Source organism: Oreochromis niloticus, linkage group LG5 (assembly GCF_001858045.2).
Source record: "Oreochromis niloticus isolate F11D_XX linkage group LG5, O_niloticus_UMD_NMBU, whole genome shotgun sequence".
Lineage (NCBI taxonomy): Eukaryota > Metazoa > Chordata > Actinopteri > Cichliformes > Cichlidae > Oreochromis > Oreochromis niloticus.
In genome coordinates, this window is record NC_031970.2 from 8,490,365 (window position 1) to 8,517,269 (window position 26,905).

Consider the following 26,905-nt stretch of genomic DNA (forward strand, 5'->3'; position numbering starts at 1 on the left):
GACACTGACACTGTCCTGGATATAAATAAAGGCCTGACTGTGTCATGAACTTAGGAGTAGATCTTAGGAGACCCTCCCCAGTTGAACTGTGAAAGTAAGACAAAGAGGAGTTAATGCTGAGTGGAAATTCCCCAGAGGATACCTGTGTGGGGGTCTCAACATGTAACTTGATAACTGTGGTCTGGAAGGGAGATGGTTTTTATGGCCCCTAGGAAGAGACACACACCCACAGTGCTTAAACTGTTACACTCACACATCCACATGCACAGGCACTCACGTGCTCGTGCACATAGACACAGACACAGAGTTTGCAGCACATTGTGGGGATTTATGATGGGGTCGCTTCTATAAAGCTGGGTGTAACTAACAAAGGGGTGAAGATCTTTACAGAGGGACACCGGCCTCGTCTTCCCTTCTAGAAGTGCATGCTTAAATGAAGATGAATAAAGATTTTGTAAAAATGACTACTGGGTCCGGTGCCATCTCTGGAGGCCCGAGGAATAAAAAAGAACCGGGGTAAAACTGATTTCCCAACAATACATATATATATACATATATATATATATATACACTCTGAAATAGTTTTAGGCAGGTGTGAAAAAATGCTGTAAACAAAGAATGCTTTCACAAATATAAATGATTGTTTATTGGCCCCAAACATAAAGCCAGAGTCATTAAGAATTATCTTCAGCGTAAAGAAGAAAAAGAAGTACTGGAAGTGATGGTATGGCCCCCACAGAGCCCTGATCACAACAACATTGAGTGTGTCTGGGATTACATGAAGAGACAAAAGGATGTGAGGAAGGATACATCCACAGAAGATCTGTGGTTAGTTCTCCAAAATGTTTGGAGCAACCTATCAGCCGAGTTCCTGTGTGCAAGTGTGCCCAGAAGAACTGATGCTGTTTTAAAGGCAAAAGGTGGTCACACCAAATCTTGATTTGATTTAGATTTCTCTTTTGTTCATTCACTGCATTTTGTTGATTGATGAAAATAAACGATTAACACTTCCATTTTTATAAGCTGTCTTTGCTTACAGAATCTTTTTCTCACCTACCTTAAACACTTTTGCACAGCATAACCACTTTTGGGGTTGTTAATCATGAAAAGTAGCGTACAATGTCTGTAGACCGTACAGGTAATGTATTAGACATGTATTACCTTTTCTTAAATTAATCACCTGCCAAAGAAAGTAGTTTGGTACACTATTTTTTTTACATTACTTTCCTGTTACTCCATAAAATGGCCTGAAATGCACTGTCACACAATTACCAGATAACATTATAAACCTAAGGTTACAGTCCCACACACCAACACAAATCCCTATTCAAATGAGGACACATATACAATCCCTCTTGTAGTGTTTATGAACACAAAGTCAACAACACAAAGCAAATATGAAAACCAGCCCGAAGAGACTCTAATGTGATCTCCACATGATACTACTGTTGAAACATGAACAGGTAGAAATGGAGTCCATGAGTCTGACTTCTCTCAAAAGCTGTACTGAAATCAGCTGATTGCATTGCTTGTGAGTATGAAGACAAAGGCATGTTTCTTTGATGTTTTATTCTTCCCACAGATAACAGAAGAATCTTTGTTACACAAGTAATGGCATAAGTGCAAATCCCTTTTTAGCAGATTATCTTTTTTTTTATACAACACTGGCAACTAAGTTAACAGTGGACTATGCAGCTCACTTCATAAGTATAAAGTAGGCCTTACTGAGATGACAAACATGAGCTGTATTTCAGTTTGTTGATGGAAACTCACAGAAATATTGATTGCGAGTTGTTCACACAGTCGCCAGCGTTCACATGCTCTCTGCAGATAGACTGGCCAGCCCCCAAACAGAAACGCGCTACTCCCGCTGAACCATAAATTCCGCTTTTGCGATTTTTGACACTTCCGCGTTGCCTTCGTTTTTCGGCCCCGCAGGTTGTTGGAAGGTTGTGATTTCTGCAGGATAATGGCGTGGATTAGGAAAACTTTCTGCATGGTTGACTTTGTGTAATATTTTTGTGTAACAGTAGACAATATTTAACACTTTTACAGCTGCACTTTGAACCGAATCATCCCATCGAAGTATGAGGCTTTATATGGGCTTTGAGAGTCAAGCCTTTGTGCTGCTTTTGTGTTTTATTAACCAGTCTAGAAGTTCAGCTGATTCACGGTGTTGCTGCGCTTCTTCATTGTTTCGTGTGTGCTCTTCTCCGTGAAGGATCAACCTGTGCAAGTTCACTAACGTAAGGCAGAGGTAATTGTGCGATTGTAATATGGCTATCAGACAAATTTGTTACACAGCAACTCATATAATCGTTTCTTGTGTTGTTTTTTATTAAGTTGGATAAGATCTGTTAGAGAGCTGTTGGTGGTGCACGAACAGGCCTGTGCTGTTGCTGAATGAGTTGACTTTGATGTAACGTGAGTGTGATCGTGTGTACAGACACTGTGTAACGGGTTTTCTGGCATTTAGACACATTTGATACCATTATATCCATGACATAATGACATAATATTAAACCATCACGTTAGCTCGTGCCGCGTGCATTTAAAAGTGCAAAGACTGTAAAATAACAAGTACGTTTTGTGGTGAAGTATTTTAAATCAAGGCAAAGATAGAGATGTATCAGATTGTTACCGTGTTGTCTTGTTAAAAGGAAAAAGGAACACTTTTGAGCAGGTACACCTGACTTTCAGCTATTTAGTTGAAAACTGAAACTACTGCTCATCTTCACTATGAACTAATCTGCAGATTACATTCACCAGCCACTTTATTAGGTACATCTTGCTAATACTTGGTCAGTTTGGCATTTGCATTAAGAACTGCCTTAATTCATCACGGCATAGATTCAAGGTGTGGGAAATATTCTCAAGAGATTTTGGTCCACGTTGATATGATAGCATCACAGAGTTCTGATGCAGATTTGTTAGCTGCACATCTAGGATGTAACCTTCCACATCCCAAAGGTGCTCTGTTGGATTGAGACCTGGTGAGTGTGGAGGCAATTTCAGTACAGTGAACTCACTGTTAACCACTTTGAGATTATTTGAGTTTTATGACATTGTGCTTTATCCTGATGAAAGCTGCCATCATGCACTGGTACACTGTGGTGATAAATACTATCCAAGTATTGGAGATTATGTATTGGAATTTCAGGAGCGGGGCCACGCCTCCAAACACGCTCCTTCCGGTTGTCATCTATATAGGTTCCCCCCAGTTCTGCAAACTGTTCATTCTCGTTCACGTGCCCCACCCTCCCTCCCTCCTTGTTCTCAGTTCTTTAACTTATTCACTCCTATTTAGTACACGGGGATCTGCCAGGCCCGGGAGCCATCACCAGTCCTCTTTGAGGCCTTCCCCAAACCGCACCTCAATTAATGTCCAAGCATTCACCTTTACCTACTAAAACGCTGTCAAACCTAAAATGAGGACGTGGGCCCAGCTAGTGAAGAGTCAGCAATGATACTCAGGTAGGCTGTGACATTTAAAAGCTGCTCAGCCAGTGCTAAGGGCCCAAAGTGTGGCAAGAAAACACATTCATTAGACCAGGCAACATTTTTCTAGTATTGTGTTGTCCAATTTTGCTGACGCTTTAGTCTCAGCTTTCTGCTCATAGCTGAGTATGTTTAAAAATGCTGGTCTATATAACTTCGTTGTAACAAGTGGTTATTTGAATTATTGTTTCTATCCTATCTGCTGAAAGCTGTCTGGCCATTTTCCTCTGCCTTTTCCCATCAACAAAGCATTTTCATCCAGAGAACTGGCACTGCTTAGATCTTTTCTCTTTTTCAGGAAGGAAGACCCTGTCGATCAGTAGTTTCTACACCAACAATCTTCCCATGTTCAAAGTCACTCACATTACCTTTCTTCCCCATTCTGATGCTTGGTTTGAATATCAGCAGCATATTGTGAGCATGTTTACTTGCCAAATAGTTTTGAGTCACTGCCATGTGATTGGCTAAAAATGTATGTCAACAAGCAGTTGTATCACCTGTAATAAAGTGGCTGCTGAGTGTTGTTTTTACAATAGATTGATTCCATGTTAAGTTTGTAACATAAATAACTGAATCTGAAAGTCATGCCAAGCACAAAAACCTAATCGAGAGCTATTTAACCCAGAAAGACATTAAATAGTGCTGTCAGTGTTGATCTCGTCGAAATGACGTTAACGCCATAACCGCATTAACGCGGCAAATCTCTGTCAGCGAGGTAGCGCAGATCGCCCCATGGCAGCTAAATGTTGTATTAAACACGACCATAAAAAGTACTACACATTTAAAAAAAATTAATAAAATCAAATTAAATTACAAAAAAGGAAACTAAGTAAAAAATAAATAAAAATAATTTCCCTTAAGGGTCATGCTTACTAATTTAGTGTAAGTAACAACAGCATTTCTCACTGTTTTATGATTTTCCTTGTAGTTACTTTCATCATGCAGCTGGTGATCCGCCGGTACCGTCCTGCAGACAAGGACACAGTGCTCACCCTCTTCAGCATTGGCATCTTGGAGCATATCCGTCCATGTTTCTATAACGCCATGACCAGTCGCCTTTACCTCACCATCACCCCGACTCTGTGTGTTGTTGGTTATCTCCTTGGCTCTGTGTTTGGAGCTGTACTGTTCCCAGCAGCTTGGGTAGGTCTCATCTACTACTGCTGTCATGAAGTATATGCCAGCTACATCAGGCTGAGACTTCGCACCGACATGCAGGACATCCCTGGGAACTTCCTCAGCAGACCTGATGACTGTTTCTGGGTGGCTGAGGCCGAGGTTGGAGCGAGAGCCCAGGTTGTTGGTATGGTGGCTGTGGTAGCTAAACACAGTGGGACAGAAAAGTATGGGGAAATGTTCAGAATGATTATTTCCCCACAGTATAGACGGATGGGCCTCGGCTTTAGGTTGACTCAGACCGCGGTTGACTTCTGTAAAGAACGGGGCTTCTCCAAGGTGGTGCTGGAGACTACCTCCACCCAAATGGCAGCCGTGGTTCTGTACAGCAAAGTGGGGTTTAACCGTGTCCAGTCTCATATCAAAGCACAGGCAGCTCATTGGATCATTTCACTGGCCAGGGTCACGATTGTAAGGATGGAAAAATACTTGTAGATCAAAAATAACACTCATTAGCAATGTGTTGTTTTCACGCTTTGCTCCCCTTTATCAGTGGTTTAATATTTGGCAATGGTTAAACTTGACTGTAATCAAAACGTTGTTCAGGTGTAACTTAGGGGGGAAAAAAGCCAAATCTGTTATGTCTGTGAAGGTTCTCAGTCATCACCCAAATCTGTTATATACTTTAGGACAAAGCACTATGAACAGATCGGAAAGTAAGGAGCAAGATGTTGTTACTAAAACCTGGTTTCCTCTTTATAGAGTACTTTACATATTCTCTGACTATATTTTAAGCCCTAGAAAAATGTCTGTTAACAACATAAGCCCAAGTAGCAGCTCCAGTCCTGTGAACCAAGATTCACTAACAGTTAATCCTTACACTGTGTACTTTTCAGTGATGATTAGAATAATTTAATGTAATCAGTTGTACTGACCACTTTCAGCTGTATTCATTTAAAAAAGAAAGGAAGAAAATGTTTCACAATCTCTGTGTTCATTTATCATCCTTGTTATGTGAGAAGGAAGGTCTGATGTACTTTCTACTACTAATTCTACTAATTGCCAAGATTTGGAGAAACGTTTTAAAATGTCATAACTGAGATACAGTACACACAACATATTGTGAGCACATGATACAAAGTATGTAAAAATGTTGTATGTCGTAATAATATTAATAATAAAAACATTAACTTTTAAAAGGTAAATGTAGAGAATTTATATGCATCAGAGTGGACTTAAAATTCTCATTAAACTATTCAATTGTTATATTTTTTTTATATTTGCTCATGAAATGAAGACATGTTTATTAAGACTGATAATGTTGAAAATTAAATCACAAATCTAAATTCAGTATGTTCTGCCCCAGCCTGTACTGTAGATGTGAACGTGAACAGCAGAGGACACTATTGATCTAAGTAACACTGAAGCTCTTTTGATGAAAATCAGTATTTACTGATATGGTACTGTATTTACACCAGGGGTCGGCAACCCTAGGCACGCGTGCCACCGTTGGCACGCGAAGGGTTAACTGATGGCACGCATGACCATAGCTGGACTGGCCATCGGGCATACCTGGCATTTGCTCGGTGGCCCGATGATTTATATTTTTTTTGGTGGTGGATTGGCAAGACGCTGGTCAGTGTGTAAAAATAACTCAGTTGTTTGGTGGTGGCTATGGCGTAGCTTCCACAGATTCAGTAAAATTAACAAGTGGTGGAGGCCAGCAGGTGGATGAGGGAAGGGGAGGCAGGAGGAGGAGAGACCCGAGGCAGCCGCCGGTCGGAGCGTCAGGTGAACTAAACTTAAGGTAAGAAGTTATGACCTGCAGTCTATCTGGGTCAGATATAAACCAAGTTTAGGTGTAGTTTATTTTCGTTATGCTGACTTTTTACAGTCAGTTACAATAACTCATACTGCGTACTAGCTAGCATGACGGAGTTTATATACTGCTGGGCGGGTGCTATGATTTTATTGATAGTGAACTTTATTTTATTCATAAGGTTAGTTAGTAGAGTTGCCAACCGTCCGGTACAAACGGAATCGTCCCGCATTCAGAGAAATTATTACGTGTTTCGTGTTGAGCTGAGAAGGAACACAGTTTGTCCTGTACTTCAGCCAGGATGGAAAAAGACAGAAAGCTGGAGTTATTCTGTGTCTTTGCTGCACAGCTGCATCTTCTTCTCCTCTCATTCTCTCCCGTCTCTCTCCTGTTGCTACTTCAATCATGAAACTGATCAATGATCAGCTGATCAGCTTTTCTCTCTTGTTTGTTTATCGCTCACTTTGCGCCAGAAAGAGGAAACCGCCGGATGTCGCACTAAACAACAGCAGCACGTTTAAGCTTGGTCAGCTGTTGTTAGAATTTATTTAATATTAATTTCTAGTATCAGCCGAGGTTTTCTGGAGCCACAGCTGTAAAAGCTGCTGGTCATGATATCGGTTTGTATATCTGGTGAGAAGGAAACATGAAGATGAAACCAGGAGATGTCCTTACTAAATCATCAGAGCTGAACAGGTGATGCAAATAAATAACAGCATTGTCATCACTTATTTCTTCAATACAATATGCATGTTCTTCATTCATCACTTTGTGGAACTTCAACGCACTTCTGCTCTCCCCCATATTCCACCTTCATATTCACAGCATATTCTGTGTGGAGATTGATTAAAAATTGATTAAAAATTAGTTGACACTAATTAATTGCACAATTAATCCGCTAATCAATTGTAGCACAGTAAAAAAAAAAAAGGAATCATTTTTGAGCCATTACTTGTGTAAAGTATTTTCCCAAAAGACAAGCACACAGACAACAGGTAATACTGAACTAAATTTAAAACCTCACCTTTTTCATTTTTACCTAAACCATGTGCACAAAACTCTGGAGGGATCTAAATGCTAACGTAGAACCCAGTCAGGACATATATAGATGTTTTGGGGGTTTTTTTATGGGAGATCGTTTTCAGGCTTCAAGTAGCACCATTATACCAACATTTCACATTCTAGACATTGTTTTAGGTGTATTTAAGATGACCAAAAATTTGACTGAAAATTCACATGCAAGCTTTTTTCAAGGCTGTAGTATTTGCCCGCAAACAATTCATTTCAACTAGCTAAAACAGAATATTATGCTATCAACGAGCAACATGGCTAATACTATTGACTGTAGAAAACATGGACGACGCCACAGCTTCCCAAAAATTAAGCCAAAACGTCTCTATCGCCCCCTGGTGTCTGGCTGCAGTATAGGTCATAAACCCCGCCTCCTCCATGTTAGCGGATGGGACTGGGTCAGACTGAAATAAATTTATTCTCCTTAGATAATTTTTTTCCAAAGATTCTTTCTTTTGTTATCAATAGTTCTCATCGTGCTGACTGATGTCCAAGGGGTCTCCTTTCCCATAAGTTTGATTCTAATTCCTACTGCGGTGATGTTAAATTGGGGTGAAACGTCATCATAACAGCTTTGACTGACAGCTGCAGTCACGGAGAAACTTGCGTATCTGTGTTCGGATAGAGCGTTGCAGATAGAGCGTAGGCTCTGAGAGGCGGGCCAGCGTTTACGCTACGAAAACACGACCGAGTGTTTTAACCTGACAGTCTGAGGTGTTCTTCAGTAAACTGGACTACCCGACTGAAGGACCCGAGGCCCCGCACTTTTTCGGTAAGTTAATCGTGTTTGTAAGCTACTCCGTAACTACTGTCCTTAGCTAGGTCCTGAAACCTAGCTAGCTAAGATGAGCACTCGGCTATCGGGGTTCGTTCAGCTAATCTGTGCAGGTGAATGAACTTACTAATGAAATCAAGAGAAACGTTCCGGGCTAATCAGTCACTAATTACTGTTACTGTACTTTTATTACAAGTATTATACTGTAAAAGCAACAGGCTGCACCCTGCTTCAGCTCCTGTGCAGAACTGAATATCAAATATATGCAAACAACAGCATGTTTTCAGTCTCTTGGCACATCTGTAAAGACAGTAACATCTTTTTTAAAAGCTTGTACTTCAGTAACTCCTCATTAATCAGGAACTATGGATCAAAGTACTGTAGTGTACTGTAATACTGAAAAAATGTAAGAGAAGAACTTCAGATCCTGAGTGTGTGAGGACAGAAGAATCAGCTTTATTTCAATTTTGAGGGATAAAATTTATATTTGAGTTTGTGATGGTTCTGTTCTCTTTGTGATTACAGGGGCTGCCCTCAGATTCAGACCTCAGCACCACCCAGTGACAGCAGACAGATCATCCAACATGTTAACTGCAAAATGAACTGATGAAAACAGTACAAAGGTTAAAGTACCACATGTGCTGTAGTGAAAGCTGCAGCTTTATTGATAAAGTTAAAGACAAAAAAACAAAAGGATTAATCACTCATGTAACTGTGTCACTATACATCAGTATTAACAGGACCTCAGTTTGGTGTTTCACAAAGCTGCTGATCTCAGACCTGCACAGCTTCCGTTTTAAACACTTGATGTACTCAGCTGCATGAAGAGCATATGAGATTTTCTCTGACACAATTAAATAAAACCTGATGAAGGTCAAAGGTCGTCACTTGTATGTTGAACTACAAACTTGTCATCTGGAATTCTTTCACAGTTTTTTGCAGATAGTGTGTTATTTACCACAAAGTGATTCAGACTTATTCATACCAGAGTAACCAGAGAGGATCATATATTTTTAAATATATAACTTTCTACAGGACTGAATATAATATCTTTATGTAAAAGTCTGGAGCCTCTGGGGAGTATCCGAGTATTTATAACATTACACAAACCAAAGGTCTCCATCACAGTGTTCATGAAATGCTGGGTTTATCCATCTCCTGGATCGGGCCTACGGAGGAGTGCTGAAGATTTCCCTGTGAGGGAGCTGCTGGTGAAGATCATGAGTCCTGCTTGATCAATGCGATGAGCTTCAGTCTTCCTGGTGTTTCTTAAATGAAGTCTCTCTCAGTCGGTCAACAGAACATCTGGCACAGGACAGCTATGATTAAAGAAAAGGAAGAAGTTTCTCCAAACCTCTGGACCCAGTAAACCCAGCTTGGTCCTGATGGTCTCCCTCACTAATTTCTCTCCAGGGTGAATGTAGCTGTTGATATAATATGGACTCTATTATTAAATGAAAAGAACAAATCACACTACACTACTGAAACGTTCTGCTGATGTTTTTAAAGTTTCCATGTTACCAGGCTTTAGAGGGCTCTGAAGATTTAAACAGTTTTAGATCCATTACACTCACAGTCTTATGTTAAAATCTCAAAGGACAGCATGATATTTTTGATATTAACAGTAACTCTGGGCCTCTATACAGTGTGCAGATGATCTCATCGCTGTCTAAAAATGGATAAAAACAAACACAAGAAGTGCTGAATCCTTCAATAACACAGACTATTAGAGTAACAGGTGTGTAGCATCGCTAACTAGCTAGCAACAAGCCTCCAACACAGCCCGTATGCTAGCGGCTAATCTAGCTAACGAATTAACAACAAAGTGGTTTTAGAACTATAAGATGATCAGCTGTGCGTCTTTTTTTATAACAGTGACATGGTTGTATTTACCTTAATTAAACAAGTCGTCAGTCGTGGTAAACCAGCAAAGAAACTCGAGCAGCCGGGCTACGTAAAAAGTGTAGGGGGGCGTGTTTGCGGTCATGTCCAGCGGGTGTGTGGGCCGAGCGTTACACAGTCGCTCCACCTCAAGTCACTACTGCGCAGACTCTGGCTCCAAATTTGCAAGATGGCAGCCTCCACAAGCGGGATTTTTTGTTTGTTTGTTTTTTTTTTTTTCTGTTTGGTTTTTCATAAATTTATTAAATTTATGCACACATTTACAATCTCTCGTTGGGAGACAATATTGGTGCAACAACATCTTGAAAAAGTTGAATAAGAAACCAAACGAAATAGGAGCAGACTAAAAGAAAAAAAAACAACAAAAAAAGACAAACAAGAACAAAAACAAAAAATATATATATAAATATATGAAGGCCATTCTTATGACATTTAACAGTTTCCTTTCTGTGAACACTTTAACATACATGTGGCTTACTTAGTACACCAAAACAAAAAAACACATTCATTAAAAGGATAGAAATTTAGTCCCATTGTCACATATCAAAGCAGCCTCTTTGCATGAATCCCTCAGTAATTCTAAAGATGACAAAAAAGATTTTAATTCAATCTTCAATGCAGTTAGGGAAGGTCTTTTACTTTGCCATTTACATCTGTGTATGTGGTATTTGCCCATAATTATCACCACCTTGTGGAGCATGGATAGTTCCTTAGATGAATCACCATTATTATATAAAACTTGTGTTAGAGTCAGTGGGGTCATCCCATCTATTCTTATACTCAACCAGTCTACCAAATCCTGCCAAAAGTCAGTTGTTACTGAGCAGGAAAAAAACAAATGATCAATACTTTCCACATTTTGTGAACAAAATCCACATGGCTCCACCTCAAACCCAAATCTTTTTTTAAGCATTTCAGCTGCTGGGTAATATCCATTAATTATTTTAAATTGCATTTCTTTGACTTTGGGGGGGATAGGCCATTCTAAAAAGTGTGTATATTTGTTCATTATTTTAACATTACTCCCTTTTAATTTTGTGTTACTGTTAAAGTCGTGAAATAATTTGTTTTTAAATATTTTGTTTATGGTTTTATTATTACAATTTTTATCAGTCAAAGGAATCTGATTTAGATGTAAAGAAGGTAAACTAATTTGTGCCTTAGAGTAATATAAATAGCCTTGAATCAAACTCAACAGAGGTAAGGGGATTGCCTTACAAACCTTGTCATATTCTCTAAGGGAACACTGAATGTTAAACTTAGCATTAAAAACACCCACTGAGAGAAACTGACCCCTTTCATCAAGTACGTCTGTTATAAAGATTATGTTTTTTTCATACCACTCTTTAATAAACAATGACTTCTTATTAATTGTAATTGTTCTGTTATTCCACAAGGTGGAGCAATGTGGCGTAAAGTTATGGGCAAAAACCATCTTCCAATAAGACAAGACCTGCTTATGATATTCTAACAGTTTCACAGGCAACTTCAATATATCAAAATCACATTTCAGGAGAAAATCCAACCCTCCCACCTTTTTGAAAATATTTTTAGGGATATGGAACCATATGGAGTCAGGTTTCAAGAGGAAGGCTTTTATCCAGTTTATTTTAAATACTCCAACCATTGATTGAAAATCAATTGTCTTTATACCACCTTTAGCGTAATCTTTGACAAGTTGTGATTTTTTAATGTAATGCGTTTTATTGCGCCAAATGAATTGATAGATTATAGAGTTAATCTTTTTAATACTTTTCGGGGTAATGTATAATGAGTAAGCTGGATAAACCATCTTTGAGACGCCCTCTGATTTGGATAATAGATTGCGTCCAAAAATTGTAATATCTCTCGTTAACCAATGATTTAGTGTTTTGGACATGCCATCAATTTTGTCTTTTAGGTTTTTTGATTCTCTAGTGTCGATGTCTTTGTTTAAATAGATGCCTAGATACTTGACTTCATTTTTCACTGGAATCGTCCTCATGCTATTTTCCAAACAATCATAAAGTGGCAAAAGTTCACACTTCTTTAGATTCAGACACAAGCCTGAAGCTTTAGAAAAAATTGAAATGATATTCAATGCTTTCTCAAGTATTGATTTATCCTTTAAAAATATTACTGTGTCATCTGCAAACTGACTTATTTTCAGTTCAATATCAAAAATATTTATTCCTTCGATGTCTGAATGGTTCACAATAAGGTAAGCCATTAATTGAGTGCAAAGAATAAATAATTTTGGAGAAATTGGGCAACCCTGTCGAATTACACGGAATACGTCTATCCTAGGTGTTATGCCTGGATTGAGCGAAACATAACTATAAATCTGCTTGTAGAACAGTTTGATCACTTTGCAAAATTTGTTTCCAAATCCAAAAAGTTCTAAAGATCTAAATAAAAAATTATGGTCTATTGTGGCCACTTCACTTATTCTTTTTTTTTTTTTGACTACTGCACTGCAGTGGACCAAAAGAATGACACAGGTTTGATCTTAAGGATCTAATAGTTGTGTGTGTTGTGCATGACATTGCCACACAAATATGTATTTGCAAGATAGAGTAGAATAAATTATGACGCATCAAATATTACATAGGCTGCAGTGAATTTCTGTTGATACAGACTATTGAGCTTTGAGTTTCCCAGTCAAACTTAGCTTTGAAGCACATGCTAAAAACACTTTTACTCTTGTACATTTCATAACAAGACACCATAGCCAAAATATTAACAAAATATGTATTAATAAAAAATTCAAAGCTGCAGCACATACAGCAACAAACACTGTTAGTAAATGTGTCCGGGAGTTTATGTAGGTGCAGAAAGTGCTGCTGCTGTAAGTAAGCCTAACAGCTTCCAGATCACTTATTTTTCTGGAAAGATGGTAGGAAGGCCGTCGCCTGCAGTGCCACCACCTGCGGCTCCCACGCCGTCGCCTGCAGTGCCACCACCTGTTTCGTCGCCTGCGGCTACGGCTTCGGCCTGCACGTCCTGTCCGGCCTGCTCGGCCTGCACGTCCTGTCCGGCCGCTTTCCAGGCCAATGACTGGACTTCCTCGCCGTCATGGACGGCCTCCTGACCTGCTCCGTCGCCGCCGCCGGTGCCTCCCGCCCGGCCGGCCTCCTGAACTTTTTTCTGGACTCTTGGGCCGTCGTCCTCCGGGCCGGCCCACTGAACTTTCTGTAGACTGTTCCTGGGCCTCAGTGCTGTTGTTGTGTTCTGTTTTGGACTTTGTTCCCTGTGTTTTGGTTTCCAGCTGGTTTCCAGTGTTTCGTTTCTTAGAATATGCACATTTTGCATATTCTAATGCAAAATGTGTGTTTGTTTGTTTGGTTTTTTCTTCTTCTCGCCCACAGAAGCCGTTAATCCAGCTCTCTTACTTAAGCCAGGCCCAGGAAAAAGCATATCTGTGTGTTTCTCTGCCATGGAGCACAATGAAGAAAAAAAATTAAAATAAGAAGGAATGTTGTTGTAACGCAAAAAAAGTGGCAACATGATCATTGTAAGAAAACTAGACGATTCATAGAATTATGAAATCACTAACGGCAAATTTATTTAATAAAGACTCTGTCCCAACCTTTGCGATCAACTTGCAAGACTTCCACGGTATCATGCGTATTTATGGCTACTGTGGAGGTCACGTGCTTCCGGTTACTGTGGCGCTCCACAGTGGCTGCAGCCAGACCCTTCTCGCAAGCAGGCGCACCGAGGGCTCTCGCGCTCACTTTTCGCATATAGAATTTCGAAAAAACATCGGTGCAAATTATGTATGTATGTAAGTCTGGGTTATAATGTCTGGTGTTTTCGTGTTTGTTGGTTTGTTTTTATTTGGGTTTTATTTTGCAAGTTGGTTATTAGATGCCGCTCCAGCCAGCCAGAGAATCCCCCGCCACCCCGCCCTCTGCTCCCTGTGCCGCAAGCAGCAGGCGCACCTCACAAACGGAGGGCGCCCTTACTCCCAGCAAATGGGCGATAGAAAACCGATCGGTGCCTATGCCATCCCCAGTGTGCGCTGGCATGACGTCGGGGCAGCATGAGTACGAGCAATTTTTTTTTTAATTGGTTTTTCTTTTTCTTTTTTTTTCTTTTTTTTGCCGATGCCCGTGATGCCGCCCCCCACCACGATGCCGCCCTGGGCAACCGCCCGTGTCGCCCGTATCAAAAACCGCTACTGATGCCCAGGTTACTCTGCTTAGGATTCAAATATTTGACACCCCCTATTGGTAAACTAGAAAAATAGGCACACAACATAAAAGTGTGTTTACATAAACAGGAAAATATAAATTTTTCTGAGCATAAAAAAATGTATATTTTGCTTCACTTAGAGGGGTGTTAGTTTTTAGTGCGGCATGCTAAAAACCAAAAAAGGATACAGTGGCTGGAGTCCTAATGTGCTAATCCTAATCTTCTCAACAGGTATTTCTAAAATACTCCACAGAACTCCTGAGCCTCTCTTGCCACCTCAGTCCTGGCTGTTCGGCTGTCATTAAATTCCTTGGCCTTCTCCATTGTCCCGATTATGCACATCCAAGTCCTTGCTGCAAGGGTGTCTACCTGGAACATCCCTCCGGGCTGTCTGACAGACACTCAAAAAATGTCAGTCCCTCTGTACTGTCTGGCAGGCGTTCCAGTAGACAACAATGAGACCACCGCAAACATAAAGGAAGCACTCTTAGCAACTTATGAGAACTGGGTTGCATCAACAGCACCTTCTCCTCCACATCTGTCTCAACATCAGCTACCAACATTGCGTTTTTCATGCTGCTCAACAATTCAACAATAAAACAATTGTTATCCATGATATTGTTACTGAAAGGAAGATCGACTTCCTTTTCCTAACAGAGACATGGCCAAATCAGCAGGACTTTATGCCACTCAGTCAAGCCACTCCCCCAGGATTTGTGAACATTCAGAAACCTCACTCCAAGAGTCGTGATGGTGGGTTTGCTGTCATATGCCGACTTGATATCCTGGTCAAAATACTCGCAGCACCTAAGGTCACCTCTTTTGAGTGTCTTAGGGGGTGTCCAAATTAATAGGCTGCATCCTCCTAAGTATCGGGCCTTCACGGTCTACGTGGGCCGGGTCCTGCGAAGGCCGGGTAGGCCGGAAGTGAGCGGCTGTGAAATTGGATGGTCTAGCCTTCAGTTTTGCGTCACCAGCTGTCTCGGTGGAATTTTAATAAACTAAGCCGTCTGCTCCTTGCTATCTAAAATATAACAGGATACTGGCATAAATTCTCGATCATTTCACACTTCTGTTCACTTAGTTTTCTGTTTGACGTTTATTCAGCTGTAATCTCAGCCAAACCAATTTACTCAGGAACAAATAAAACACTGAAAAAGGCCAAACAATAACATTTTTAAGTTATGGAAGTGACTTATATATCATGTTTAACCTGAGTAGCGAAAGACCGCAGGGGGTTTGAAAACAATGTGTTGGGAGTCTGCTGTTCTCTGCAGCTCTCATGAGCCTTGAACCCCCGGCTAGCTATCGAGACGTCTCATTTTCGGACGTCTCCGAAAATGTCGGAGCACTTTTGGAAATATGTGATGTCTTGATAAACCAAGCAGATATTTGAAGTTTACACAGCTACATTCTCGCCTGAAGATATCTTAAAAGTTTATTTTGTGATCCAGAAAGAGTAATGAGAGTAATATTAAAACTAAGTAGCTGTCGCCATTGTTGGAAACTGGAATTGGCTGGGCCGCGCTATGAATTCTGGGATATGGTGGGCCACGAAGCATACACGCGACCCATCCTTCAAATCTGGGGAAAAGGAGGACGCATTTGTCAGCCGCATTTGGAGGAGTCTACAAATTTGGACAGCCTTCGACGAGTCGCTGTGATGTAATCGGCCCACAAATGCGGCCTCAGGGGGATGCAGCCCATGAATTTTGACACCCCCTTGCTGTCACCCTGCCTGGGTCAACACAGTTCCAGGTTGTCCTCATCTACGGGCCCCTAAAGTCTGTACTGTCTTCCTGTCAGACTTGTGTGAGCTTCTCACCTCAGTTTGCACCTTGTCTCCAGCCACACTCCTATTTGGTGACTTTCATAATCATGCTGAGTGTAGTAGGTCTTCATTTACCAGCGGTTTCTTGTCACTGCTAGACTGTATCAGTTTCACATGCTGGGTCTGGTTTCTCCAATAGCATTACTCCTTCCAATCTGAATTCCCTTGACCTTGCTGTTTCTGACCATCTTGCTGTCTGCTTTTCTGTTCCTGTTCCTAGGCTGCGCACTAAACATACCATTACATGCAGGAACATTAAAGCTGTCAGTACATTGCCCCTGAACACTCAAATACAGCGGTCCCCAACCTTTTTTGCGCCACGGACCGGTTTATGCCCGACAATATTTTCGCGGACCGGCCTTTAAGGTGTCGCGGATAAATACAACAAAATAAAACTAGTACCGGTACCGAAAAAAAGAAGATTTATTCATAACACACGTGAAAAGACCCAGGAAAATCAAGTTAACGATAAAAACGATAATAAAATAACGCTGAAAACCGATAAAAACCCTGAAAACCATACATTTCACACCTGAGCCTCAACTCTCGCGGCTCGGTACCAAACGACTCACGGACCGGTACCGGTCCGAGGCCCGGGGGTTGGGGACCGCTGCTCTAATAGAAAGCCACTTAGTCACAGACCCACCCAACACTATGGCTGACATGCTTGTTGACCATTATAATGCACCCGTATCTAGCACCTGCAACTCTCTTGCCCCCCTCAAAACTCAGTCTCTTTTACCCTGCCCCACGGTGTGCCACACATCTCAGTGACCTAAAAGCCACTGGCCAGCAGTGTTGGGCAAGTTACTTTGAAATAGTAATTCAATTATAGTTACTAGTTACTTCTTCAAAAAAGTAACTGAGTTAGTAACTGAGTTACAATATTCTAAAAGTAATTAATTACTTGGAAAAGTAACTATTGCGTTACTTAAAAAAACAAAACAAAGAACGTTTAACCCTCTGGGGTCCAGGGTATATATTTAAAAACTATTTACTTTGCCTTGTTTGGTATCATTCTTTTTAGCGCAACCTCACGTGCCTGAATTTACAGTTATGTTCTCATTTTGTCATACTGTACAACCAGAATTGATCTAAAATCAGACAAAAAACATAAAATCACAGTAGAAAAAGTTATATTTTTACTGTAACAACCACAAACATGTTTAATGAATCATATTTCATAACTTTAAATGCAAATATTAATTGTCAATTTTAAAATCCTATGCACAAGCTTTGCAAACAACAAAGTTATTTGCATCCATTTACCTTTTACCCTTTTTTTAAATAACCATTTCAAACTATTTAAAGAACAATCAGCTGTTCTTCAATAAGATGCCACACAAATTATTTGTGCCACTCCAAAAAAATCATTTCTGTCCACTATAAAGGAGAACATCACAGCCTGATACCTGCAGGTCTGACAACAGCAGGTGTATCACTCCTGTTTCTACCTGGAGACAGCAGTCGCCTCATTGTTCTGACACACAACACAAAACTATCCACAACACTACACACTAACTACACAAGACAACACATTAACTACACACTCCAAACACGCTAAACTTCACAAATCTCACATCTCAAAACTCGCTCTCTCTCTTTTCCTGCTCTCTCTCTTTCTCTTTCCCTCTCTCCCTCTCTCTCTCTTTCTCTCGCCGTTACTCCTAAAACTTTTTTTTGTTTTGTTTTTTATGGAGTTAAATCAGGGCCATAATGTTTGTGTAGTTAAAAGAAAAATTTGAAATCGAAAATATGTAAACTGAAAGCAAAAGTCACATTTTTAGAGTGAACTTTGAAAAAGAAAGAGTTGGATTTAAAATAAAATCAAACGTTTTGAATATTTGTATTAACTGAAAACCCAATGGTTCTTTTATCTATAATTTCTCTGAGTAAACTTTATTTAAACATTTTCAGTAATCTTTTTTTCATTATTATTATTTTTAAAAAATCTATTCAGTCTCAGATTACATTTTTTCAGATTCAGATCTTTTAAATTAATGTACAAAAAAAATTCTTCAGGTTCGGATTTTTCTCTCAGGTTCAGTTTTTTTTTTTCACTTTCAGATCTCCATTTTTCAGTTACAGACTTTTGGCCCTGTTTTGGCCTGGTGGGCGTGGCTACACAGAGAGGGGCGGAGAATCATGAGTGACAGCAGACCGCTGCAGGCTCAAGATGGTCCATTTTTCATGTTGCCTTCAGGAAACCTGGGAATAAACATAATTTATCAAACACCTCCTGCACTGTATTATTTGATAATGTTTAGAAAACATGTCATGCATAACTGCTAAAACTCAGTTACTAAAGCTCTTTCAAGCAGTAATGTGTACAAATTACGCCGTAACTGATCAATTATGAGACGTTTTCCCAGCCACTACGTGAGAAGTGGTCATTTCCCATGCTCTCAAAGTAGCGCGCATTGTATCGGGTGGGGGCTGCTGTTAACTTGTCCCTCAGTGAACGATGGCGTCGTCTTCCAACAACACTGCTGGCGCGAACAATCAGGTGAGTGTTTAAGTTTGGAACAATTACACTGCAGTCTGTGAATACTACGAATTTAAGAAGTGGCTATTGTTACGGTTAATTTTTCGGCTATTCTGTTTTTTTATTTTATAACGTTTTTTGCTGAAATGCTAGCTCAACAGAAACGCCTCGCTATCATTTTCGGCTGAAACTTACTTCGAAAGGTAAAGTAATATTAACAATTTGATCCTTCCCCAAAAATATGGAAAACATTTTAAAAGACTCCATAACTAATCGGGCTTGGGATGCAGTCTTCATCACCTGCGCTACGGCAATGTTGCAAGACTCTCATCCATCCATTATCTGGTTCCGGGCTCCGCTGGCGGGGCCAGCAGCTTCAGTAAATAGACCCAGACTACCCTCTCCCCAGCCACTTTAGCCTGCTCCTCAGGAGGAATCCTTGTTTCTTCAAACAGTGTGCTGGTCATTCTCGGTCTTGATGCTTAAATCTAATCAAATCAATCATTTGATTTGTTATTACTCAATAATGTACGCCTTTGCGATGCTACAAATTATCACGAGGGAAAAACGTGTCAAATTTTCACGGTTTTCCTACAATATACATATGCGTGAGTTATAGATAAAAAGCAATAATAGTATCATGTTCTAAAGCAAGAAGTAAGAGATCTTTTTCAGAAGGCCTTTTTCCCCCAAAGTAATGTGCAGCTGAATGATTCCAGTTGAAATGACACAACTGCAAAATCTTCCCTAAACTATGTGTCATGTTTAAGTAAATAACAATAAATGATAATAATAATAATAATAAAAATAATTAAGTAATAAAGGCACTACTAAAGGAGTTTACAATTTATTACGTAACAGAGAGAGAGAGCAAACTGCGGTGGCAAGAAGTTTTTCTTCTGTCTATGTGCTCATTATTGGCTGTTTCATATAGATCCAACCTGTACATAATGCAGATTTTTGTCCACATACAAATTCCAGGCTTCCCTCGTTCACGTATTCATATGCAGCATACTTTTGGGAATTTTAATATGTTGTTTTTACCTTCCCTCTTCTAAATTGGCTGTTTCTCTGATGTACTGTTTGTTTCTATGGTTTATTTACATTTCTTACACAATTAACATGGCTCCCACATACCAGAATTCAAAGCGTAATGCCAAGCCCTATATACTTACATTTATTGTTAATACAATTAATTTTTTTGATGATGTGTCAACATGTTATTTGCAATTATTACTTTAGAGCATGTGAAAACAGCACTGGTGATTCACTGGTCATCACATAAAAAATGAAAGGACATTAAAAACAAGAATTAATTAAGTGGAAGCAAACATTCTTGAATGTCTCCCAGATTTTTGTTTGTGCTAGCATTATACACTATCATGCTGATGCATACTTATTTATGTTTAACTAGGGATGCACCGATACCACTTTTTTGGAAAACGAGTATGGGTACGAGTACTTGCATTTCAGTACACGCTGATGCCGATACCGAGTACTTAATAAAAACATGATTTAAATTTACAAGTTACAGTCACATAGTCACATAGTCGCTAAAGCATCTCTCTTTTTAGCTGCTCCTAAATTAAATACAAAGAATTTTACGTTACTTCACTAACTTTGTTGTTCTCCAAGCTTACAGATCAACTAGGACGTAAGTTTCAGCCGAAAATGATAGCGAGGCGTTTCTGTTGAGCTAGCATTTCAGCGAAAAACGTTATAAAATAAAAAAACAGAATAGCCGAAAAATTAACCGTAACAATAGCCACTTCTTAAATTCGTAGTATTCACAGACTGCAGTGTAATTGTTCCAAACTTAAACACTCACCTGATTGTTCACGCCAGCAGTGTTGTTGGAAGACGACGCCATCGTTCACTGAGGGACAAGTTAACAGCAGCCCCCACCCGATACAATGCGCGCTACTTTGAGAGCATGGGAAATGACCACTTCTCACGTAGTGGCTGGGAAAACGTCTCATAATTGATCAGTTACGGCGTAATTTGTACACATTACTGCTTGAAAGAGCTTTAGTAACTGAGTTTTAGCAGTTATGCATGACATGTTTTCTAAACATTATCAAATAATACAGTGCAGGAGGTGTTTGATAAATTATGTTTATTCCCAGGTTTCCTGAAGGCAACATGAAAAATGGACCATCTTGAGCCTGCAGCGGTCTGCTGTCACTCATGATTCCCCGCCCCTCTCTGTGTAGCCACGCCCACCAGGCCAAAACAGGGCCAAAAGTCTGTAACTGAAAAATAGAGATCTGAAAGTGAAAAAAAAAAAATTGAAGCTGAGAGAAAAATCCGAACCTGAAGAATTTTTTTTTGTACATTAATTTAAAAGATCTGAATCTGAAAAAATGTAATCTGAGACTGAATAGATTTTTTAAAAATAATAATAATGAAAAAAAGATTACTGAAAATTTTTAAATAAAGTTTACTCAGAGAAATTATAGATAAAAGAACCATTGGGTTTTCAGTTAATACAAATATTCAAAACGCTTGATTTTATTTTAAATCCAACTCTTTCTTTTTCAAAGTTCACTCTAAAAATGTGACTTTTGCTTTCAGTTTACATATTTTCGATTTCAAATTTTTCTTTTAACTACACAAACATTATGGCCCTGATTTAACTCCATAGTTTTTTTGCTCATAAGCAGAGAGTGCTTGCTAGCGCTAACGTGGCGAAACTATTGAGGAAAAAACGCCGCGTATATATTGTTTATCATGACTCTGGTTTTACGTGGCCTATCAACACAATTTAAAAACTGGCACCTTGTTGCTTTGTCTTTAAGTGGTCATGTGATTGACTTACCACAACTAATTTATTCTTCCTCAGTCAAACAGCAGCACTCATGCGATTGTTTTGCCTCCTTAGCTCCAGGTGTTGTGCTAGACAGTGATCGTGATTACCGTCCACGGGAGCGCGCAGCTGCTTAAAGCTGTAGCGTCCAGATTACTTACAGCTACTTCCGTGCAACTGATATAAGATGCGGTAAGCTGAACACAGCTTCAACCGTCTGTTTGTTGAAAAATAGTAACGGACCGCGTTTCCTTGTTAGTTAGTAACTGTAACGCCGTTGTAACGATAGGAATAGTAATTAGTTAGATTACTCGTTACTGAAAAAACTAACGCCGTTAGTAACGCCATTACTTGTAACCAGTGTTGGGAAGGTTACTTTTAAAATGTATTCCATTACAGAATACTGAATACATGGCCCAAAATGTATTCTGTAACGTATTCCGTTACGTTACTCAATGAGAGTAACGTATTCTGAATACTTTGGATTACTTAATATATTATCGTGCTGTTTACAACTACGTGAATGTACTATTGCTGTGATTTATTACTGTTACTGAAGGTCCGCGGCTCCGAACAGTAGTAAAGGGACCTCGGGCTAATACAGTGGGTTCGGTGTCGGGCTGGTAGCCGAAAAATAGCTTTACTTTGTTGTCTGGGTCAACTTTGCTTGCCAGAGACAGAGAGAGGCGTTGAAAGGCTGCTCCAACGGAACTTATTTTTTCCGGAGGAAAACACGAACACAGTGTACAATTGAGTCTTAATAGCTTACTTAATAGCTTACTAGCTTACGCCCCACAGCTTACTTACTGTGGGGCGATCGTGGCTCAAGAGTTGGGAGTTCGCCTTGTAATCGGAAGGTTGCCGGTTCGAGCCCCAGCTTGGAGAGTCTCGGTTGTTGTGTCCTTGGGCAAGACACTTCACCCGTTGCCTACTGGTGGTGGTCAGAGGGCCCGGTGGCGTCAGTGTTCGGCAGCCTCCCCTCTGTCAGTGCGCCCCAGGGTGGCTGTGGCTGGACGATCTGATATCCTCGTGTTGGCGTTGTTCCCACATCATCATAATTAATGTTGTTCCAGGGTCCACATTACAAGTAACCAATCACCTTCTTGTGACGTCATACTTTTGCGACTTCGAAAAATACCCGCCTTAAAAAAACAAATGTTCTTCGGGAAACCGCCTTTTGTCCGCCGATCCAGCAATTTCAATTCCTCTCAAGATACTTTTCTTTAATAAACGGTAAGCATAATACATATGTTTTCCTTGAAATGGATAGCTGTTTGTTTGCTAGTGATAGGCTACTTGCGAACCAGTGTTCTCCAGACAGAGAATTGCGTGTCAATGTATTATGATTTATTATGAAAGTACAGGTGAATATAGCTCTCCCGTCAATATATTATGATATATAATAAATGTACAGGTGAATATAGCTGTCATAACAATGTCAGGCAAAATTGCAGTAGCTTCCCTGATCATTTTACAAACATAAGTGAAGAGAATTTGAACTAAAAGGCCTAGACTAATGGTTGTGTGCTGAATCTATGAATCAAACTATCACCTGGAAAAATAATTAACTGGTCCATAGCCGTGAAACTGGACATGAGTTCTTGATTCTATGGAGATTAACAATAATCCAGAAATTTACAAATTTGTCCTGGGCCATCGTGTAAATGTTGTCCCTGGGACATCGTGTTAAAGTTGTCCCTGGGCCATCGTGTTAAAGTTGTCCCTGGGACATCGTGTTAAAGTTGTCCCTGGGCCATCGTGTAAATGTTGTCCCTGGGACATCGTGTTAAAGTTGTCCCTGGGACATCGTGTAAATGTTGTCCCTGGGACATCGTGTTAATGTTGCCAGAGACATACCATATGAAAGTTTAGCCTCTTTTAGCCCCTGTTTGTTTTATATTAAAAGTCGCAGAAGTATGACGCCACAAGAAGGTGATTGGTCACTTGCAATGTTGAACCTGGAACAACATTTATTATGATGATGTGGGAACAACGCCAACACGAGGAAATCAGATCGTCCGGCTGTGGCTACTATGTAGCTTGCCATCACCAGTGTGTGAATGTGTGTGTGAATGGGTGGATGTCTGGATATGTAAAGCGCTTTGGGGTCCTTAGGGACTAGTAAAGTGCTATATAAATACAGGCCATTTACCATTTACTTACAAATGGGCTCGTCAGGCACTCTTCTTGGCTGCAGTGGTTATTATTATATTTACATGCTTCCAGCTCCCGTTTTTGCTCCGTGACAGCTCGGACTTTTCCTTTCTCTCCCTCCCTCGCTCACAGACACATAACGTGTATGGTAGTCCATTCTCCCTGCAGCACGGACTACACTGCCCATGAGGCTACATTCTTTAGGGCCATGCCTGTAGCATTCTGCCTTTTAGCTTAGCACAACAACAACAACAACAACAACAACAAAGAAGCGCTCTCTCACCCAGGAAACACGCAGAGAGAGAGCGCTTCACCCTGTAACCATGGCAACCGTAACGCTGCTGCCTGGAACAACAGAACATAGCTGTCAAACTAACCCAAATAATCCTGACCCGCGACAATATGAAACAGGAAAGTACCGCCGTGTAATCCATTTATTTCAACAAAGTAACTGTATTCTGAATACCACCTTTTTAAACGGTAACTGTAACGGAATACAGTTACTCATATTTTGTATTCTAAATACGTAACGGCGGTACATGTATTCCGTTACTCCCCAACACTGCTTGTAACGCCGTTATTCCCATCACTGCTGGCCAGTGACTTGAGAGGCTCTACAAATGATCCGGTCTCACTGCCCACCTTGAGGCTTATAAAGACCATGTGAGGTCTTATATAGCAGCTGTCTCTCAGCTCAAGACTCATTATTACTCTTCCTCATTCACCAACAGCAAAATCATCCCAGTCTGCTATTCTTCACCGTCAACCAGTTACTTCACCCATTGATCAACCACACTCCCCAGGTGCTACTGATTTCTGCCATAAGTTTTTGGACTTTTTCCAAGACAAGTTTAACTCCATCCATCAGTAGCTTCTGTCTCCTGTGCATCAGTTTTGAGGATGTCATTCCTCCTGTAGCACATCTACCTCCATGCTCTTTCTCCGTTTTCTCCTCTGTGAATTCCTCTCAGGTCACCAAGTGGATCTTTCAGTTCAAAGTCTCCACATACACCCTGGACCCCATGCAAACAACATTGGTCAGGCCATGAGTACCTGCTCTGTGCCCCCTTACAGTTGATGGTTCAAAGCTGGCTCAGTGACTCCTATCTTCAAGAACCAGGTCTGGGCCCTGATAACTTTAACAACTACCGCCAAATTTCTAACTTTCCTTTTCTCGGTTAAATTTTGTAAAAAGCAGTGGCCACCCAACTCCATCAACATATGTCATAACATGAGCTCTATGAACCCTTCCAACACACCACAGCACTAAGACTGCTCTTATTAAAATAACTAATGACCTTCTTATTGTAGCTGACTCTGGCCACATCCGTATCCTCGTCCTACTGGACCTCTCTCCAACCTTCGACACCCTTTCTCACACTAGCATTCTCTCCTGCCTAACCAACTGTCTGACGGTGCGCACACACCGAACGCGATAGAGGCGGCCAGAGCGTCAGGTGTACATGTAAAGTCAATGGAAAGAGCGCGATGACACGCGATTGCGCATCCGGCGAACATGCGGAAGCAGATTTGCGTCGCGAAAACGCCAAAACCCGTGAAACGCGCGTCAGTGTACCGCGTGGGGCGCGTTTGACTCGCGAAGAAAACCACGCGTGTCAGATTGTGTGTTGCATTTTGTGCACACGCCCGTACCGCGCCAACCGCTGGAGTTGGAAAATATGAACTCCGGCGTCAAATCGCGCCCCGACAACCAATCAGGAGGCCGGTGACGTGGCTGTAACCAGGTCACAGGGGCAGATCAAACCAAAGCCCTTCATTCTTCATTGAGTATGGAGGAAAAACTCATCACTGCCGTGGCTAATCACCCAGAGCTGTATGATGCCAGCTGCTACTTCTACCGAGACAGGAATAAAAAGGACCGAGCTTGGAGGCACAGAAGTGAGGAGATCGGGCAACCTGGTAAGTTCATTCATTCTCCTTTTTAATTTTCAGACTGACCCGATAAAGCCGCGCAAAAGCTAGCAAGCCCGCCTACTGTCCCGCTATTTTCCCACTGATGTACAAATACCTTTCCGCTAACAAGATAATGTGTTTATTCAGAGGACATCTGCAGCACAACACATCTGGCACGACTTCCTCCCACATTTCCGGTCCACTCGCGTGGAAAGATGCAATTTTGAGGTGCGATGGGTTTTTCTTGGACACGCGTTGAGGTGCGAATGTGCACGCGTCAAATTAGGGGCGTTTAGGGCGTTTTCGCTCGCCTCTATCGCGTTCGGTGTGAACGCAGCCTTAGTCTCACTGGTACCATATTCTCCTGCTTTCAGTCATACCTCTCCAACAGAAAACAGTTTGTCACCACTGGAGACTCCCGCTCCACCTCTGCTCCAGTTAACCAAGGTGTGCCCCAAGTTTCTGTGCGTGGACCCCCTCTCTTCACCATCTATATGCTCCTCCTTGGTCAGATCATCTGTCGCCTTGGTCTCTGCTTCCATTCCAATGCTGATGATACACAGCTTTATCTCAGTACCAAACCCTCTATCCTTCTCCTCCCACAATCACTTGTAGTTGACAACTCTGCATGAAATAAAAATATAGATGTCAACTAACATACCAAAGCTCAACATTAATAAAACAGAGGTCTTTGTTGTGACCCCCAAAGTCCTACTACAGAAGATTGGCTATATACACATCGACATAGACAGCTTCCTTATTTAACCTTCCTCTGAGGTTTGCAATCTGGGTGTCAATTTAGACTCCCCTCTTTCATTCTGTGCTTATGTCAAATCTGTCACCAAAACAGCTTTTTTCCACCTAATGAACATCTCTTGAATTCGGCCATCACTCACTGACTCTATAGCAGAGACTCACCCATGCCTTTGTCACCACCAAACTGGACTACTGAAATGCAGTCCTGTTTGGGATTTCCACTAAAGCCCTGGATAGCCTCCAGTATGTCCAGAATTCAACTGGAAGGCTTCTAACAGGCACTAAGCTCTGGGAGCATATCACCCACACCCTCATTAATCTCCACTGGCTTTCGGTCAAGTCACGCATTACTTTCGAGATCCTTCTTCTCACTTACAAATCACCTAATGCCCTGGCACCTCAATATGTCTCTGACCTCCTGGAACCATACACACAGTCTCGGATGCTACGGTCCTCGTCCATGGGAATTCTCAAACTTCATCTCTTCAACAAAACCTTCAACCTCTAGCTTTTTAGCTAAACATCCTTGGGTTTCTTGAAAGGCGCTATACAAATCAAAGTTATTATTACAGTTTTTCTCAAATGCTAAAGCACATTTCACA

General features: G+C 40.8%; 1 protein-coding gene and 1 pseudogene across 4 annotated transcripts; one reads left to right on the forward strand and one right to left on the reverse strand.

Moving 5' to 3' along the window:
• Positions 1 to 26,905, reverse strand: part of LOC100691304 (N-acetyltransferase 8-like) — a 167,942-nt pseudogene that overhangs the window by 129,387 nt on the left and 11,650 nt on the right.
• LOC109202229 (N-acetyltransferase 8) lies at positions 1,946 to 5,818 on the forward strand. 4 transcript variants are annotated; one of them, XM_019359023.2, is made up of 2 exons: positions 1,946 to 2,246; positions 4,427 to 5,818. In XM_019359023.2, the coding sequence occupies exon 2, from the start codon at positions 4,438 to 4,440 to the stop codon at positions 5,107 to 5,109; it is 672 nt and encodes a 223-aa protein (XP_019214568.1). In that variant the 5' UTR covers positions 1,946 to 2,246; positions 4,427 to 4,437; the 3' UTR covers positions 5,110 to 5,818. The 4 variants fall into 4 exon arrangements, with proteins under 4 accessions (XP_019214568.1, XP_019214567.1, XP_025762885.1 ...); XM_019359022.2 differs by having other exon boundaries at positions 1,946 to 2,257; positions 4,427 to 5,811; XM_025907100.1 differs by lacking the exon at positions 1,946 to 2,246 and adding an exon at positions 2,596 to 3,005.

Coding starts and splice junctions, on each gene's coding strand:
- LOC109202229 (XM_019359023.2), top strand. CDS start 4,438: ATGCAGCTGGTGATCCGCCGGTACCGTCCTGCAGACAAGGACACAGTG.